Source organism: Manis javanica, chromosome 16 (genome assembly GCF_040802235.1).
Source record: "Manis javanica isolate MJ-LG chromosome 16, MJ_LKY, whole genome shotgun sequence".
In the NCBI taxonomy this organism is placed as follows: domain Eukaryota; kingdom Metazoa; phylum Chordata; class Mammalia; order Pholidota; family Manidae; genus Manis; species Manis javanica.
Window position 1 is genome coordinate 62850172 of NC_133171.1, and position 16901 is coordinate 62867072.

At 39.7% G+C, this 16901-nt stretch overlaps 1 protein-coding gene across 2 annotated transcripts; it reads left to right on the plus strand.

Moving 5' to 3' along the window:
* The first annotated feature begins 276 nt into the window (after positions 1 to 276).
* Positions 277 to 16095, plus strand: ZKSCAN8 (zinc finger with KRAB and SCAN domains 8). Of its 2 annotated transcripts, XM_017670698.3 has the most exons (6): positions 546 to 686; positions 5856 to 6358; positions 7006 to 7147; positions 8962 to 9053; positions 9359 to 9482; positions 10147 to 16095. In XM_017670698.3, exons 2-6 carry the CDS (start codon positions 5942 to 5944, stop codon positions 11103 to 11105), a joined length of 1734 nt encoding a protein of 577 aa, XP_017526187.3. In that variant the 5' UTR covers positions 546 to 686; positions 5856 to 5941; the 3' UTR covers positions 11106 to 16095. The 2 variants fall into 2 exon arrangements, with proteins under 2 accessions (XP_073080369.1, XP_017526187.3); XM_073224268.1 differs by lacking the exons at positions 5856 to 6358; positions 7006 to 7147 and having other exon boundaries at positions 277 to 686.
* The last annotated feature ends 806 nt before the right edge of the window (positions 16096 to 16901 follow it).

The following is a 16901-nucleotide window of genomic DNA, read 5'->3' on the forward strand; positions in this document are numbered from 1 at the left end:
GGGGAACAAGTTGTGAATTGTTATGAATTGATAACAGTAGTTAGGAATTAAGACTTCCTCAATAAATTTGCGGTCCGTGTGGGAGGACTGGATATATAGGAAGAGACAGCAATTAAGTAGCGGGGTATACAATCTGGCCAAACCCGGGTCCAGGTAAGTGGCCTCTCAAGGATCCTTTAAGCACATCCTCCTCTACCGCTCCGCAGCTTCTGCCAGCTGCCAGCCCGGCCTCGGCACGCCCGCGATCAGACCTCAGGGACAGTTACCCTAGCCAGCGAGCGCGCGGAGCGGTCCGGTGCCTACGGCGGAAGTGAGACTAGGGTCCGTTGTTTCCCAGGACGTTCTCTGTGCTCTGGGGCTGCGCAGCCCTTATACGCGCAGATGCGACAGAAACCGGAGACACCTCGTGGCGACTGACTGTGAGCAGCTTGGTACCCGGTCCCCTCAGTCGGTCGACCACAGAGGTTTCAGACCTCCAAAATTCCTAGAGAGCTTCCGGAAGTGGCTTGGAGGCAAAATGCGTGTTGGCCGGTCTTGTTCCTTCGCAGGTTTGGAAGTTAAGGGCCAGAGGGGCCTGGTACTATTGCGGCCTTCGGTACTTTTTCCCCCCGACTTTACCCAGGTCCGCTCAATCATTGCAGTCTCCCAGTTTCCATTCCCCACCCGGACAGCCTCTGGAACTCACGGTGAGTACGGTTCGGGCTCCGGGAGGGAGAAAGGGGAGGGCTTTGTGGCCAGAGCCGGCCGCTGCTGAGACAGGCCTGAGGGCCCTGGGGAGGGATCCTGGATCTCGATTGGCGCCTCGAGGTGGGGACGGGCAGCCCGGGACCGCTTTAGTTGCCAGTGCAGGCATAGTCCGCGTCCCCAGGCTTTTTGTGTGGGAGCCTTTTATGGGGGTTCTCTTTCATCATCGCTGATTGTTTTGTGGGATACTTGCGGTCGATTTGTCTTAAAGTAGGAACCTGTCTCCACGTTACCTTTTATCCAACTATTTCTATGGGCTGAATTGTTTTTACTTATAATTTTGCATTCTGTTACAATAAAATTGTCCTTCCTAAAAAAACCCCAATTAAACATGGAAACCTATTTTGCTATTATTCTGTTCTCCGTAGTGTATTTAGAAAAAGGTAGTGTGTTGACTGGATGATTGTACAAAAGAAATAATTTTGACAACTTCGTAGTAATACAGAATTCAGCCTTTTTCATAATACTTCGTTTATAAAGCTAACTGACTATAAAGCCCAGAAACTGTTCAGGAGGGGCTCCCTTTCCAAAACTCGGGTCACTCATGAGTAGTTTTTGTTAGACAACACTAAGGCTGCCAATATTATCTCTAAAAACAATTCGTATCTCTTTGATTAGTTCATTTCAGTTAGGTATATTTATGCAATAATCAGTTTTAGCAAATACATACATATTTTTAATATTTGGTGTGGTTAAGTGTGAGAATGGTAGATGTTAAAGCTAAAGCCAACTTAGTGCAGTTTGAGATAACTATAAAGCACAGTATTTGCTTCACCCACTTTTTCTTGACCTTTAAATTAAAGCCTGGAAAACATCTATCTTGCTTTGTTTTATTTTCATTTCCCAAACATCTCAGATTTAATTACTCTAAAGAAAGAAAACATTCCTTCTCTGTTTACTGAAAAAATAATGCTGTCAAAATCTGAGTTGTGCTTTCAGTAATTCACAGGATTATAGCATTTGACTTGGGAAGAATCTTTACAAATTATTTATACTTATTAATTCAATAAATGTGATGAGCTGTTCTTAAACAGAATAGAAGCAGTCTTTATATATCACCAAGGTGCTTATCAGCTTAACACATATGTGTATATGTACAGCTGTTTGAGAGGAAGATGCATAGTGGACTTTTTGTCTTTGGTTAGTTAGATTGTAATTATCAAAAACTGGAGAGAGACAAGACTGAAAAATGGAAAATTAGCTACTAAAAAGAATAACATGGGGAATGGACAAGACTTCTTGGCTGATTTGCTATATAAAATACGAACATACCTGGTAATTAGATGACTTCCAGTTTCACTGTCAATACTTTATTTAATATCAGTTAATAGCATGATAATATATCGATCAAATATTTTAGTATATCTATAATGTAAATTTCTTGAACGGTGCACACTTACCATTGAAATATTTTATAGCTGGCAATGATGAATATTGATTTTAAGATGGAAGATAGCTCGTTGTTCAGTAAAGATGAATTTGGCTTTAAGGAAATTCATAAGAAAACATGATAAAGCCATGGCTGTGCAGCATCACATTCTAAACAATTAAGCTTAGAATTCATGTCTATGGTAATGAATTTTTAAGTTTCTTAATCATAAGTAGCTCTTTAAGAAAATTCATTAATTCATTAAATTTTAATTGATTTTTAAAATAAATCATTTTAAAAGGTGGGTGTTAATCTTCTCTGTTCAAAGCAATTAATTACCCCTTATCTCAAATCCTCCACAAAATTTTAACCTCTTGTCCAGATTCACTCTTTCTTCAAATCTCACAATTCCAGAAAATCCTCCCATTTCTCCATCAAGTCATCACCCATGAATTAAAGCCTCTAATGTTAATCACCTTATCTCTTGCTCCTTAGTTCCTTTTTTTTTTAAACTTTTTTTGAAGGTATTATTGATATACACTCTTATGAAGGTTTCACATGAAAAAACAATGTGGTTACTACATTTACCCAGACTATCAAGTTCCCCACCCTATATCCCAATGCAGTCACTGTCCATCAGTATAGTAAGATGCCACAGATCCACTGTTTGCCTTCTCTGTGCTACACTGTTTTCCCTGTGACCCCACCCCCCCACACCATGTGTACTAATCATAATACCCTCAATCCCCATCTCTCTCCGTCCTGACCTGCCCTCCACACCCTTTGGTAACCACTAGTCCCTTCTTGGAGTCTGTGAGTCTGCTCCTGTTTTGCTCCTTCAGTGTTTCTTTGTTCTTATACTCCACAGATGAGTGAAATCATTTGATACTTGTCTATCTCCACCTGGCTTATTTCACTGAGCATAATACCCTCTAGCTCCATCCATGTTATTGCAAATGGTAGGATTTGTTTACTTCTTATGGCTGAATAATATTCCATTGTGTATATGTACCACATCTTTATCCATCCATCTACTGATGGACACTTAGGTTGCTTCCATTTCTTGGCTATTGTGAATAGTGCTGCGATAAACGTATGGGTGCATATGTCTTTCTCAAACTAGGCTGCTGCATTCTTAGGGTAAATTCCTAGGAGTGGAATTCCTGGGTCAAATGGTACTTCCATTTTTAGTTTTTTGAGAAACCTCCATACTGCTTTCCGCAATGGTTGAACTAATTTACATTCCCACCAGCAGTGTAGGAGGGTTTCCCTTTCTCCACATCCTTGCCAACTTTCTATTTCTCCTCTTTTTTCTTCCTCTTTCATTCTTTATATATTAGGTATCAAATTCTGTACTTTTTTGTCTATCCCTTGATTGACTTTGGGGATAGTCAATTTAATTTTGCATTTGCTTCACAATCAGCTGCTCCACCGTCCCTACCGTGATTTTACTACCTCTGGTGACAGCTATCCAACCCCAGGAACACTTCCATCTATAGCAGTCCCTCCAAAATAGACTGCAGAGATGGTTTGTGGGAGGTAAACTCTCTCAGCTTTTGCTTATCTGGAAGTTGTTTTGTTTATTTATTTATTCATTCATTCATTCATTCATTCAGAGAGGGCATCTCTCATATTTATTGATCAAATGGTTGTTAACAACAATAGAATTCTGTATAGGGGAGTCAATGCTCAATGCACAATCATTAATCCACCCCAAGCCTAATTCTCATCAGTCTCCAATCTTCTGAAGCATAATGAACAAATTCTTACATGGTGAACAAGTTCTTACATAGTGAATAAGTTGTTACATGGTGAACAGTACAAGGGCAGTCATCACAGAAACTTTCGGTTTTGATCATGCATTATGAACTATAAACAATCAGGTCAAATATGAATATTTGTTTGATTTTTATACTTGATTTATATGTGGATCCCACATTTCTCCCTTTATTATTATTATTATTATTATTATTTTTAATAAAATGCTGAAGTGGTAGGTAGATGTAAGATAAAGGTAGAAAACTTAGTTTAGTGTTGTAAGAGAGCAAATGTAAATGATCAGGTGTGTGCCTGTAGACTATGTGTTAATCCAAGCTAGACAAGGGCAATAAAACATCCACGGATGCAGAAGATTTCTCTCAAAACAGGGGGGGTGAGGTTCTAAGCCTCACCTCTGTTGATCCCCAATTTCTCACCTGATGGCCCCCCTGCAACTGTGCCTGTCTTAGGTTGTTCCTCCCTTGAGGAATCTTACCTGTCTCTGGCTAACCAGTCATCTTCTGGGGCCATACAGGGAAATGTAAAGTTGGTAAGTGAGAGAGAAGCCACATTGTATGAAAAGGTTAGCTTTTTACTTCTTTGCAGATTTATGCCCTGTGGCTTCTATGCCCAGCATTTGTCTTGAGGTATCTTTACCACTTGGAGGAGTTATGATACTTGGTAAATTCGATATGAGGCACGAATTCTATTTAAGGGTTGTAATTAGATATCTGGAAGTTGTTTAATCCCTCCTTCAAATTTAAATGATAATCTTGCTGGATAAAGTAATCTTGGTTCCAGGCCCTTCTGCTTCATGGCATTTAATACATCATGGCACTCCCTTCTGGCCTGTAAGGTTTCTGCTGAGAAGTCGGATGTTAGTCTGATGGGCCTTCCTTTGTATGTGATCCCACAAGCAGCCAGAATCCCAGTCTCCCCAGGAACTCTGCCTGTATTAACTTTCCAACCCAGTAGTTATGCGAGTCTCATTAAAGCACCATGAAATGTAGGTTTGTGCTCCCAGAGCAGATCTCCAGAGCTAGGTATTCAGCAGTCCCAAGCCTTCCACTCCCTCCCTGCTCTGTTTGTCTTCCTCCCACCGGTGAGCTGGGGTGGGGGAGGGGCCCAGGTCCTGCGGAGCCACAGCTCTGGTATGTTACCCCATTCGGTGAGGTCTGCTCTTTTCTCCAGGTGTGTGCAGTCTGATGCCGTCCTCTTTCCTGTTGCTCTCTCAGGATTAGTTGCACCAATTAAATTTTCTAATTGTATCCAGTTTTAGGAGGAAGCCTCTGTCTCTCCTCTCATGCAGCCATCTTTAATCCCTAATAGTGTATGATTTTATAAAATCATTTGGAAGGTCATTAGTGCATGGGAGTAGATTTTTGGGTTGCTGTTGTTGACAGGGCATCCCAGTTCCTTATAGATACAGGATCAGTGCTGCACAGAGAGTTCTAGTTCCAGAGTTTGAATGAGGTTCATTACAGAAGTTAGCCTTGAGTCAGAAGGGAAAGTGGGGAGCACAGATAGGATAATGAACTTGGCAATACCTTGAGCCAGACTATATGGAAATTATTTTCATTATTTTTATCTGTTGAGTGTGAGGGACAGTTTGAGACTGGAAGTGTATAGACAGTACAGCATGTGTAGCAAACTGAACAGAGTTATATCAGCAGCAATGAGGGCTAGCTGAGGTTAAAGCAGACTTTCAGTTAGACCCGGTCTTAACATGGTTTCTTGAGTTTGTTGAGCCATGTTCCATGTCTCCAAGGAGAGAAAGCAGAAGGAAGGGGTTATTCTCCAGGGTTTGACAATGGCAGAAGGCTAAGGAAGTAAGGAGTTACTTCTGGAGCAGTAGAGGGAATCACTTAAATGACAGAGCCATTAAGTCCATGTCACAGTATGGAGCTTGTTAAGATGTTTTAGTAAATTATGGTGACCTTTCACTTGCCTTCACACTATTTGTCATTTTCTCTTCCCTGAAAAGTACCCTTAGAAAAGAGGCCCTTGGAAATCTGTAAAGAATAAAAAGAAGGTAGTGGAAACAAGCCTCCTGAGCTTTTCCAGCCCTAAATGGCTGCAGAATCAAGAAAGTCTTTAGTCCCATCCCCACCAAACCAGGCTCCCGAAGAGGACCTTGTAATCGTCAAGGTAGAAGAAGATCATGGTTGGGACCAAGAATCCAGTCTGCATGAAAATAACCCTCCTGGCCAAGAGCTTTTTCGCTTGCGCTTCAGGAAGTTATGCTACCAGGAGACATTGGGACCCCGAGAAGCTCTGATCCAACTCCGGGCACTTTGCCATCAGTGGCTGAGGCCAGATTTGAATACTAAGGAGCAGATCCTGGAGCTGCTGGTGCTGGAGCAGTTCCTGACCATCCTGCCTGAGGAGCTCCAGTCTCTGGTTAAGGAACATCAGCTAGAGAATGGAGAGAAGTTGGTGACCCTATTGGAGGATTTGGAAAGGCAGATTGATATACTAGGACAGCCAGTAAGTAGGAGGAGGTGTGCCTGCTGTGACTGGGAGTTCTGCAAGCTGGGTGGAGGGACATTGGCACCACAATGGGAGACTAAATACTGGGCATCAGTTTCTGTTTTAAGGGGATGAAAATATCGTGTATTATGGCTTGTATTTGCAGAATTATTATTTTTGTAAAGATTATAATGCTATTTATCTTCATAACATCCCTACAAACATATTGCTCTTTCTGGCAGTTGAGAAATTGATGCATAGAGAGCTTAAGTTACTTTTTCAGGGACCCCCAAATAGAGGTAGATCTGAGACTGAAACTCAGGTTTCTTGATTCCTTATAATAAGTCTTTTCCAGTGAACTGCACTGCTTTAAATTTCCTTCATTGTTTTCCCCATACCTTGGGAGTGCAAAATACTGGTTTTAGGTGCAGCTGGGAGGGCATCACCAGGAATATTTTCCTTCAGTACTGAGCAGAAATTATGCCTTTCTGTGCTAATCAACATGAACTTGAATTCTTTACTGCCCCTAGGAAGTAAATGAGGGTCTGTTGCTTCCTTTCCAAGCATGTATCCCTGTAGATGTGCTCTTGGTCCTCTTAACCATTGCTCACTTCATTTCTTATAATGAAGAATTCCTTGTAATGCAGCTGTCCTATTGTTTCCAGGTCCCAACTCATGCACATGGACATAGGGTAATCTGGGAGGAGGTGGTACATTCAGAATCCACACCAGAGCCTCCGAATACTCAGCTCCAACCTGTGACAACCCAGCACAAATCTCCAGTCCCCCAGGGGCCACCAGAGAGAGGTGAGGGGCCGTATTTCAGTGATGAGCATTGGGGAAGTGGAAATAAAAGAAAGTAAATTGGAGACACCTATCTAGTCCAGGAGCTAGAATCACTGTTTACAAAAGTGTCCTAAGATCTAGGTTTAAATGTTTATTGAGGCTTCAAATACAGACTGTCAGTCCCAGTGAACAAATTAGAGAATTTGAGGATTTTTATGTATTCACATATTTGTTATCCAATGTCGATCTAGGTGTGAATTTGCCACTTTATTTGTATTTCAGTATGTATTTCCTCAAACAAGGGCAATTTTCTTAGGTAACCACAGTAAATTTATCGTAGTTAGGAAATGTGACACTGATACTAATCTGGTCCATAGTTCCTATTCATATTTTGCCACTTGTGCCAGTAATGTTCTTCCAGAGTCCAATTCAGGATTATACTTTGCAATTAGTTGTCATATATCTTTAGGGTCCTAAATTGGAACAGTTCTTCAGCCTTTCTTTGCCTTTCATGATTTTGACATTTTTGAAGAGTACAGGTCAGTAGAATGGCTGCAATTTGTGTTTGATGTTTCCTTATGTTTAGATTCAAGTTGTATTTGGTGGAAGCATCCTAGAAGTGATGTTGTGTCCTTCTCAAGGATACAACAGGAATTTTTCCTGTGGCTGGTGATGTTCTCTTTCATAACTTGGTTAAAGTTACCTTTGTAGGTTAGATTAATTGTTGGCTAAATTAATCATTGTAAAGTTTTTTTGCTTTATAATTAACAATTAATTTGTGGGTAGAGACTCTTTAATCTGTAGATATCCTGGTCCTCATCAAACTTTTGTTGCTAAAGCACTAGTTTTAGTATTCATTGATGCTTCTTGTCTCAATCAGTGAAAATGACATTAAAAAATGATAATTTTCTGTCATTCCTTCTACATTTGTTTTTATAATGGAGAGTATTCCCTTCTAGCCATTTTATTTTTTATTAGTATGGACTCATAAATTCTCATTTTATTCCAGAAATATTATATTACTATCTTTATTTCAATGTGTAAATTGTCTCAGATTTGGCCAGAGAAGGCCCTTCGGTCTGGATCCTGTGTCCATTTGACACTTCCCCATAATTTTTTGAGAACTAACTTTTCTTGGAGAACAAGATGTACTTGTTCCTGCTTGCTGAAGTTTGGGTTTGTGTGACATTGCCTCATATTTAGACTCAAGTTGTATATATTTGGCAGGAACATCCCAGAAGTGATGTTCATTTGCTACTTGTCCTGCATTTCTTATTTTTTCATTTATGTCATTTATAGTAGTTGTATATAAATGGATTTTTGGTATTTCTAAAAAAGAAGTGTAGAAACATCTTCAGTTAATATAATTTTTGTCTAAAGTTCTAGAGTTTATTATCCAGGACACAGTAATCTGTGTTGATTTTGGGATTGTACTCTCTGATATCTATAGGAAGCACATACTGGCAGTCATTGTAGATATTTCAGAAAGGTAATAGAGGTAGATTGGTTCTCATATTCAGTTTGCCAAGAGATCAGGACCTAAAGAAATACTATGCACAAACACAAGGGAGAAAATAGTGAAGCAATTCCTATTAAAAAAACCAGTACACTATATTTTTTATATGAAACTTCAGGCTGAGTGGGACACCAAAGTGCAGATGTTTTGTGGGTAGCCATAGTTATGGACCCAGAGCCCAGAAAGGAGCATTTTATATGCAAAATCTCTGGCATGTGTATCTACTGAAATAGAAATTATTTTGGAATGGTTGAATGTTGGCTCCCACAACTGTAGTATATGGCTGTGTCTTACTCATAGTTCCTCTCTTCTCTCTCAGCCATATCTACTTCTCAGAGTCCTGCCCCTTCCCAGAAAGAAAGTCCTGGAGACCAGGAGATGACAGCTACACTTCTTACAGCAGGGTTCCAGGTGAGTTGTACTCCTTTTCACTGAAACCCCAGAGCTCTACTTGGCAGTGTTTGTGGCATCTGCCGCATGTCTGCATTATCTGTAGCAATACCCATCAAGAACTTGCCCCAACCTTTTTTGCACAGGGACAGATCCATCCTTGATTTACCCCCAGTAAATCTGGTTCATTTTCCCCTTTTTCCTGGCTATTCAGATCCCTTTAAACAGTACATTCCCACCTCTTAATGCTGGTTGGAACCTCTGACACTCAAGGTTTGAGCTGTGGAACAGTCCCAGTCCCAAATGGGGATCTTGTTTTGTTTCAGAGTTTGGAGAAAATTGAAGACATGGCTGTGTCCCTAATTCAAGAGGAGTGGCTTCTTGATCCATCACAGAAGGATCTGAGTAGAGATAACAGGCCAGAGAACTACAGAAACTTGTTCTCCCTGGGTAAGGAGAGCTCTTGCTATTATTATTTAAGATTTTTTTATTTGTTATGTGCGTATGGTAGCTGTGAGCTTTCTGAAAGACACAGTTGAGTTTAAACTCAGGATCCAGTGGAAAGATACAGTGTTGAGACTTCTCAAAGTCTAAAATGAAACTTCTATTCTCCAATCCAGGACTTACTTGACAGTTTGTAACTGAGTATTGCTGTTTGCCAGTTTGAAATTGAAATCTTTTATTGCTGAGTTCACTCATTTCCTTTGCTCCCAGTTCCTATAAGGTAGTTACATGGATTTCTGTCACTTAGACTATTTGTGCTCCTTCTTAATAACGGGCTTTTTTCCATTTCTGTCCCATTCACTAGATTTTTCAGTAGTAGCAACATCCTTTCCACTTCCAATTTCCACTTCTCAGTTGGTCCCTTCCCTACTTTAGTCTTCCTTCCAACAACCCTTTTTTTTCATGGCTCTTATCCAGATGGCCTATGGTACATCTCTTTGCCCTTGCTCTTATCTCCCCATCTTGTAAAAGCATTTTGGAGACATATGGAAGCTTTGCATTCACTTGTAACTGTTAGATGTGTGTTTTCCTTTTCCCTATCTTCAGTTACTTTCTGCTAACATAGAGAATAGGAAGTGACATTGGCTTGATGTTTACATTTTTATTTCAGGTGGTGAGACCAGGAATGAGAACAGGGAGTTAGCTTCAAAACAGGTAATATCTTCTGGAATCCAACCACATGGAGAGACAGCTGCCAAATGCAACGGGGATGTTATCGGGGGTCTTGAGCATGGAGAAACCCGAGACATGGGCAGATTAGAGAGGCAGCTGGGAAATCCCACCCAAGAGAGACGACATAAATGTGATGAATGTGGGAAGAGCTTTGCTCAGAGTTCAGGCCTTGTTCGCCATTGGAGAATCCACACTGGGGAGAAACCCTATCAGTGTAATGTATGTGGTAAAGCCTTCAGTTACAGGTCAGCCCTTCTTTCCCATCAGGATATCCACAACAAAGTAAAACGCTATCACTGTAAGGAGTGTGGTAAAGCCTTCAGTCAAAACACAGGCCTGATCCTGCACCAGAGAATCCATACTGGGGAGAAGCCGTATCAGTGCAATCAGTGTGGGAAGGCTTTCAGTCAGAGTGCAGGCCTTATTCTGCACCAGAGAATCCACAGTGGGGAGAGACCTTATGAATGTAATGAATGTGGGAAAGCTTTCAGTCATAGCTCACACCTCATTGGACACCAGAGAATCCACACTGGGGAGAAGCCCTATGAGTGTGATGAGTGTGGGAAAACCTTCAGGCGGAGCTCACATCTTATTGGCCATCAGAGAAGCCATACTGGGGAAAAACCCTACAAATGCAATGAGTGTGGGAGGGCCTTCAGTCAGAAATCAGGCCTTATTGAACATCAGAGAATCCACACTGGAGAAAGACCCTATAAATGTAAAGAATGTGGGAAAGCTTTCAATGGGAACACTGGCCTCATTCAGCATCTGAGAATTCATACAGGGGAAAAACCCTATCAATGTAATGAGTGTGGGAAAGCTTTTATTCAGAGGTCGAGTCTCATTCGACATCAGAGAATTCACAGTGGAGAAAAGTCTGAATCTGTGGGAGTTTAGGTAAAAACTTGTCATAGTTTGGGCATTATTCAGCATTAGAGAAACCACATTCCAGTGAGAGGTCTTTCAGTGTAATAAAAAGGTGGAAAGTTTGTCGTCATTGCAGCCTTACTTGGGGTCAGAATTAATAGTGGTGGCAGAGAGAGTAGCTCTTCAGTAGTTTGGGCGCAGTGCCTTGCTGTAGGTTGAGTAGCTTGACTGTCTTGGGAGGTATCTGATGGAGTGGAGCTCCCCAAGGGTCTAATGTATCCTTTAGAAACCTAAAATAGCTTTAGAGCAAGTTGCTTGTTGTTCCTCAAGGCACTTAACTTTGTCTTTGGGTGGGTAGCTGTAGGTTTAAGAGAGGCTACTCCTAGTTTCTCTGCTTCCCATCTCCTGTGATCCCCTTCTCCCATTTATTCTCCTGAAGGTGCACTTATCCACCTAATCTGATCTAAGAAGCTGCTTTAGAGTTCTAAGCAGCCTCTGTGTGAGACATATTTGTATATAGCTTTCTAAGATGCTAGTTCTAGGGAAATTTTTACAGACACTTAATGTATTTATGCTTAAGTGTGTATTTGTATTTTATTCTAATGTTCCTGATAGCAGAAATCCATATTCCCATGCAAACTCTGAATGCTATATTTTTAACAGCGCACCAGCATTTTTCTTCATATATCACCTTCACTGACTCCACTGAGTCATTGAGCATCCATACGTTTCCTTCACCACCCCCATCCCAGTACCTGTCAGCAAAGGAAGTGGACACATTAGTGCTGGTTGTGGGAATGATGCAGAGAAAGAGGTGAGTGGAGACTCAGCCTGGCTGCTCTTGAGCTTGGGTGGTTGTATCTTGGGGTGACTTCTGTCTCTTCTTTCCATCTTCCCATTCTAGGCTGTGGTACAAATAGATATTTACACTGTCCCAGTTAGGACATCACATGGGAGAGAGGAGACCGAGGTGCTTGAAGAAGTCATAAAAACCCTTGCAGAGAATGCGTACACATCCCTTTCGCCCATTTCAGTACTGCTCTCTCAGGTTCCCATCAGTGTGCACAAACTTCCTGACTAGATGTCTGTCACTCTTGTTACTACCCTCAGTCCACCTCCTTGGATGGCTTCAGCACCTCACTCAGTTTGCCATCTGTTTCTTGCCATTAGTTTTATATATCCACAGTGGTAATCTGTTAAATTCTTCACCTCACAATTCTACATTCTTCTGAATTCTGGTGAACTATGGAGTACATCTGTAATCCAACAAAGACAATATAAAACTCATTATCACCAGGTACTGTATTTCATTTTTGAGGCTTTCAGTATACCAAGGAATATTGTATAAAGTATTGAGGCTGGTTTCAAGTAACACACCAGAACTTAAGCATCTAAACATGGTTGTCCTTTGGGCAATTCTAGTTATTCAGGTACTGCTGTTATTCCAATAGTACTACCATTCCTTCAAATATTTGGAACAATTCAAAATCCCCATTTAATAAACCATACAAGAAAACTATTAATCTGGAATCACATCTCATTTTTGGCCATTTGATTACTCATTTATTCACCAGATTTGGGATTGAGTAACATGGTTATTTCCAAAATCGGCTTTCAAAATCGGTTTTCCATTAATCCTATTCAGAATGTAATATATGTTCTGATGAACACAACTTCACACTGACTATCCTGTACAGGGGTAACATTTATGAGTCATGTTTTATGATTGATGTTTTTAAAAATCAATCATAAAATCTTACATTATAGAGGTCCACCTTTTAGATTATAAATTCCTTCCCTCTAATATCCCTTCTTTACCCCTCCAGGGCCCACCTTGACTACTAACAACATCAAGGTTATCTACACCTGTGTCATTGAGCCATTGTCATTTGTCATCTTGGTTTCCTTGGTTAACTTTTTCAAACCAGTGCTTTCCATTATCCTTTATCTTCTTACCCTCCCTTCCTTTGTTCTTTTTTCTTTCTTTTCTTTTTTTCCATATAGATTATTATTCTTAATTCCCTTATGCTTGAAATTTCAAGAAACCAGAAACAAATCTGGTCATCTCTGTGCCTTACCCTCTATAAGATATTAATTGTTCCTGAAGCCAGTGCTACCTGTGTGCAGATATTACATAGGATGGGTACACTGTCAGAGGGAAATTAGATGTGTGCCATGTGTACACACACACACACACACGTTTCTGCCATGTGTACACACACACACACACACACACACACACACACACACACGTTTCTCCCATATGGCTTTTAGTGAAAGCTTTTAGTAGAGCAATATATTGAAATGACTAGATAGACCAGCTAACATCTCTACTCAGAATAATGTGTAACGAGATTACTTAAATATTAGAATTACTAAGCATCTGGTAGAAATTCAGATAAAAGAAAATACGACCAGAAAGATCAGTGTTACACTGGTATGAATGTGAGAAAAGATTGTAACTTTGAAAAACTGTCATCGTATCTTACTCTATATATAGAAACAGCCAGGTAGTATAACATATCAGAAAAAGGCTATTGTTTCTTTGGGAGCATAAGCAGAAATCCATTTTTGGTTTCTAGTTCTGTTAGCATTATAGTATTGTAGGTCAATCTATAGGACCTTATTTTGAACTCTTAACTGTGGATTACATGCACTAGGTTCCTTTATTCTACAGATTCTATTTTTATGCTCTTAATATGGAATGAACTGTTTACCAATACTTTCTTCTCCCATCCTCAGCTTCTCATTTTAGGGCTTGGCATGATAAAGTGTTCTTCCATAACTGCTACCATCCAACATAGTCCTAGGAGAGGCATCTTAGGTTTCAAAGATTTTCTCCATTGAGCCAAGGGGGCAGTGCTAGAATGTGTTGGTTGATTCCCATACAGAGCAGGTAGCTTTACTCTTGGTTCTGAGGCTATGAATGATAATAGCTGACAGTTGAGCACATACTGCATGCCAAACCCTATGTTAAGTATTTATAAGCTTATGATAGGTATTATTTTTATAAAATTGTCTCCCATTTTATAGATGAGGAAACTGAGTCTCAGAGAGCTGAATGAGTTAACCAAGGTCACATAGCTGGTAAGTGGTAGAGTAGAGATTCTAACCTGTTCAGAAGCCTATGCTCCTGACCACTGTGCTACAATATCTCTAATGAACACCCTAACCCTGGCCAGCTGTTTAAAAATTATGTATCCCCAGTCATAAGAGGTACTGGGGAAGAGAGTGTACAGTAGAGTACAAATCCATTATGATTACTGGGAAATTGGTTGAAAATGTCATTTTGGTTCATATCTTTAAATGTTTGATACTGTTGATGCTTTGTAGTTCTAGGAAACTAAATTATTGTGCATTAAAATGTGTTTAAAAGAGAAACTGGGAGGATGAAGCAATAACTTACAGATTCAAATACATTTCTATCTAAACTGCTTCAGGGAAAGTAGAATTGTGGAAAGAAATGAAATATTAATGCAAGGCCAGGTGGATGGACAGTTAGGATAACAATATTAAGTTAATCTACAGCATAAAATGTAGAAAACTTTCAACTTCACTTTCCTTTCCAGCTACCATTTTATTTTTCATCTATCATTCATGGTTTTTCAAACATGTCATCCATTGTTCAACCTCAGTTCCTTATTGATCTATTCTTGAAACTTCTCCTTAGTGGCTCTGTCCTCACCAATCCACTGAAATATCCTGTGGCTAAACTAAATATTAATGCCTTTTCTTAGTTCTTGTACTTGATCTATATTTCACACTGTTGAATTTCCCCTGAATCTCAGGAATTTTCTTCTTTCAGCTTGTGGGATTCCTTTTTTGGTCATTTTCCTCCAATTTCTAGTTTTTCTTTATTAGTCCTTTTTCTCCTCCTCTTCACTGAGAATAATACATATGTCTTAATTGTATTCACTACTTTTTCTGTATTCACTCCTACTTGTATATTTTGATTATTTATACTTACTATCTATATTTCAGTAACTTAAGATTTTTCACCTTTTGGGTCATCTCTTTACTTGTGGACTTTTCTACCAGTACACACATAACTTGGTATTTGAAAACAGAATTCATTACTCTTGTCCCCGCATCCCCATTTTCTTTTTAAATGGCCATCAATGCTTAACTTCTTTACGTTGAATTAGGGTTCATATATAAATACAAAACCATATATAAATACAAAAACCCTTTGTATTTATTAAACTAATCTTGGCCTTACCTTTTATTCTTTTCTATTCTCCACTGTACATGTCCAGAATCTTGCTAAGTTGTTCAAAGTCAGTTTTTTCCTTGAGGCTGGATCTTTTACATTTTACTATAGCCTCATAGCTCTCTGTGCAGATCCATGTCATCTGAGGCCCAAATATAATTCTTTCCAATTAGTTTCCTGGCTGTCAAGATCCCCATCTTGTATGTTTCCGAGGTGATCCCCCTCAGAAGTTCATTTTCCTGATGTCTAACTTTAACTCAAGAATACCAAGCAGATAATTGTTGTCAGAGCATTGGTGTTCCAAGTTCTCCATTATCATGCCCTCCATGCTTGATCTGCCTCAGACTCATTCTCTAGCATATTCATCTTGATTCATCATGTTCACACTTCCTGCGGCCTTCCAGTGTTGTCTTACAAGCCCTTGCCTCTGTGCCTTTCTCATGCTTTTCTTTTTGCTAAGATTTCTCTTTGGCCCCTCCTCATGTTCATCACTCCCTTCAAAACCTAACTTCTTTTGTGTCTTCTGAGTGAGCTATCCATGACTGATATCACCTCACACTGAGACCTCCCTTATTCTATGCTGTCCAGCACTTATCCTTTAAACTGTGGTCCATGCACTTACTAATATGTTGCTATGTAATCATTTTATAGCACTCTGTATTGTAGTTTCATATTTGTATTTATTTTCGAAATTAAATTGTAAGCTCCTTGAGGGCAGGTATAGTAACTTTTACATTTGTATCTACACCCCTTAGTGCCTAGTACAGTCCTGCGCACACAGTAGGTGTTTAATAAATGATTGTCAAATTATTGTGTGGATTATTTATGCAGTCATCTACAGAAAAATTGAAGCTATTTTCAAAGTTGTGTGTTTCTTCTTACCATGTTGTGCACAAACCTGTTCCCATAGTACATCAGTAACTGCCAATACCTAAGATGAAGACCAAAAAATGCAGCTTCAGGAAAGTATGGATGAAAAGTTGAAATATGAAGCTCTCCATTTGTTTGGCCAGAGTTATTTGCTGGTGAAGGAAGAAAGAAAATAAGAAACCCTCAATACCATGTTTAGGTTACCATTGCAAAACTGTTTGAGAATAGGCTTTTGTATGTGAGTTTAGACCAGTGGTTCTCAACTGGCGACATTTTTGGTTGTACCATCAAATGGATGGCTGGGATGCTACTGGCTTTTAACAGAGGGATGTTGCTAAACAGCCTGAATACACAGGACAGTGGCCACATTAAAAAATTACCTGGCTGCATATGTTTAATAGTGCCAAGGTTAAGATACCCTGGTCTAGATAATTTAAGTTATATGGGAAAAAGAAGAGATGTGAAATGCTAGCATTACAGGTAGAAAAATTAGCTATACCAAGCTTTAAAAGAATCCTAAGTGTACATATCTGTAGTCTGTAAGAGTTTTAAAAAAATCCTTAATACTTGGTTCACAGCAACCTACATGTCATTGAAGGTAAAACTAAAATTGTTGATGATATTATATGGTTGTTTTCAGTATTAGATCTGCCTCCATCCTTATGCCAAGTAGAAGGTGCTGCAGTACAAGTCTTGTTTTAGTCCTCCATATCTTGGTTCATTACATAGAATTAAAGATAAAATAC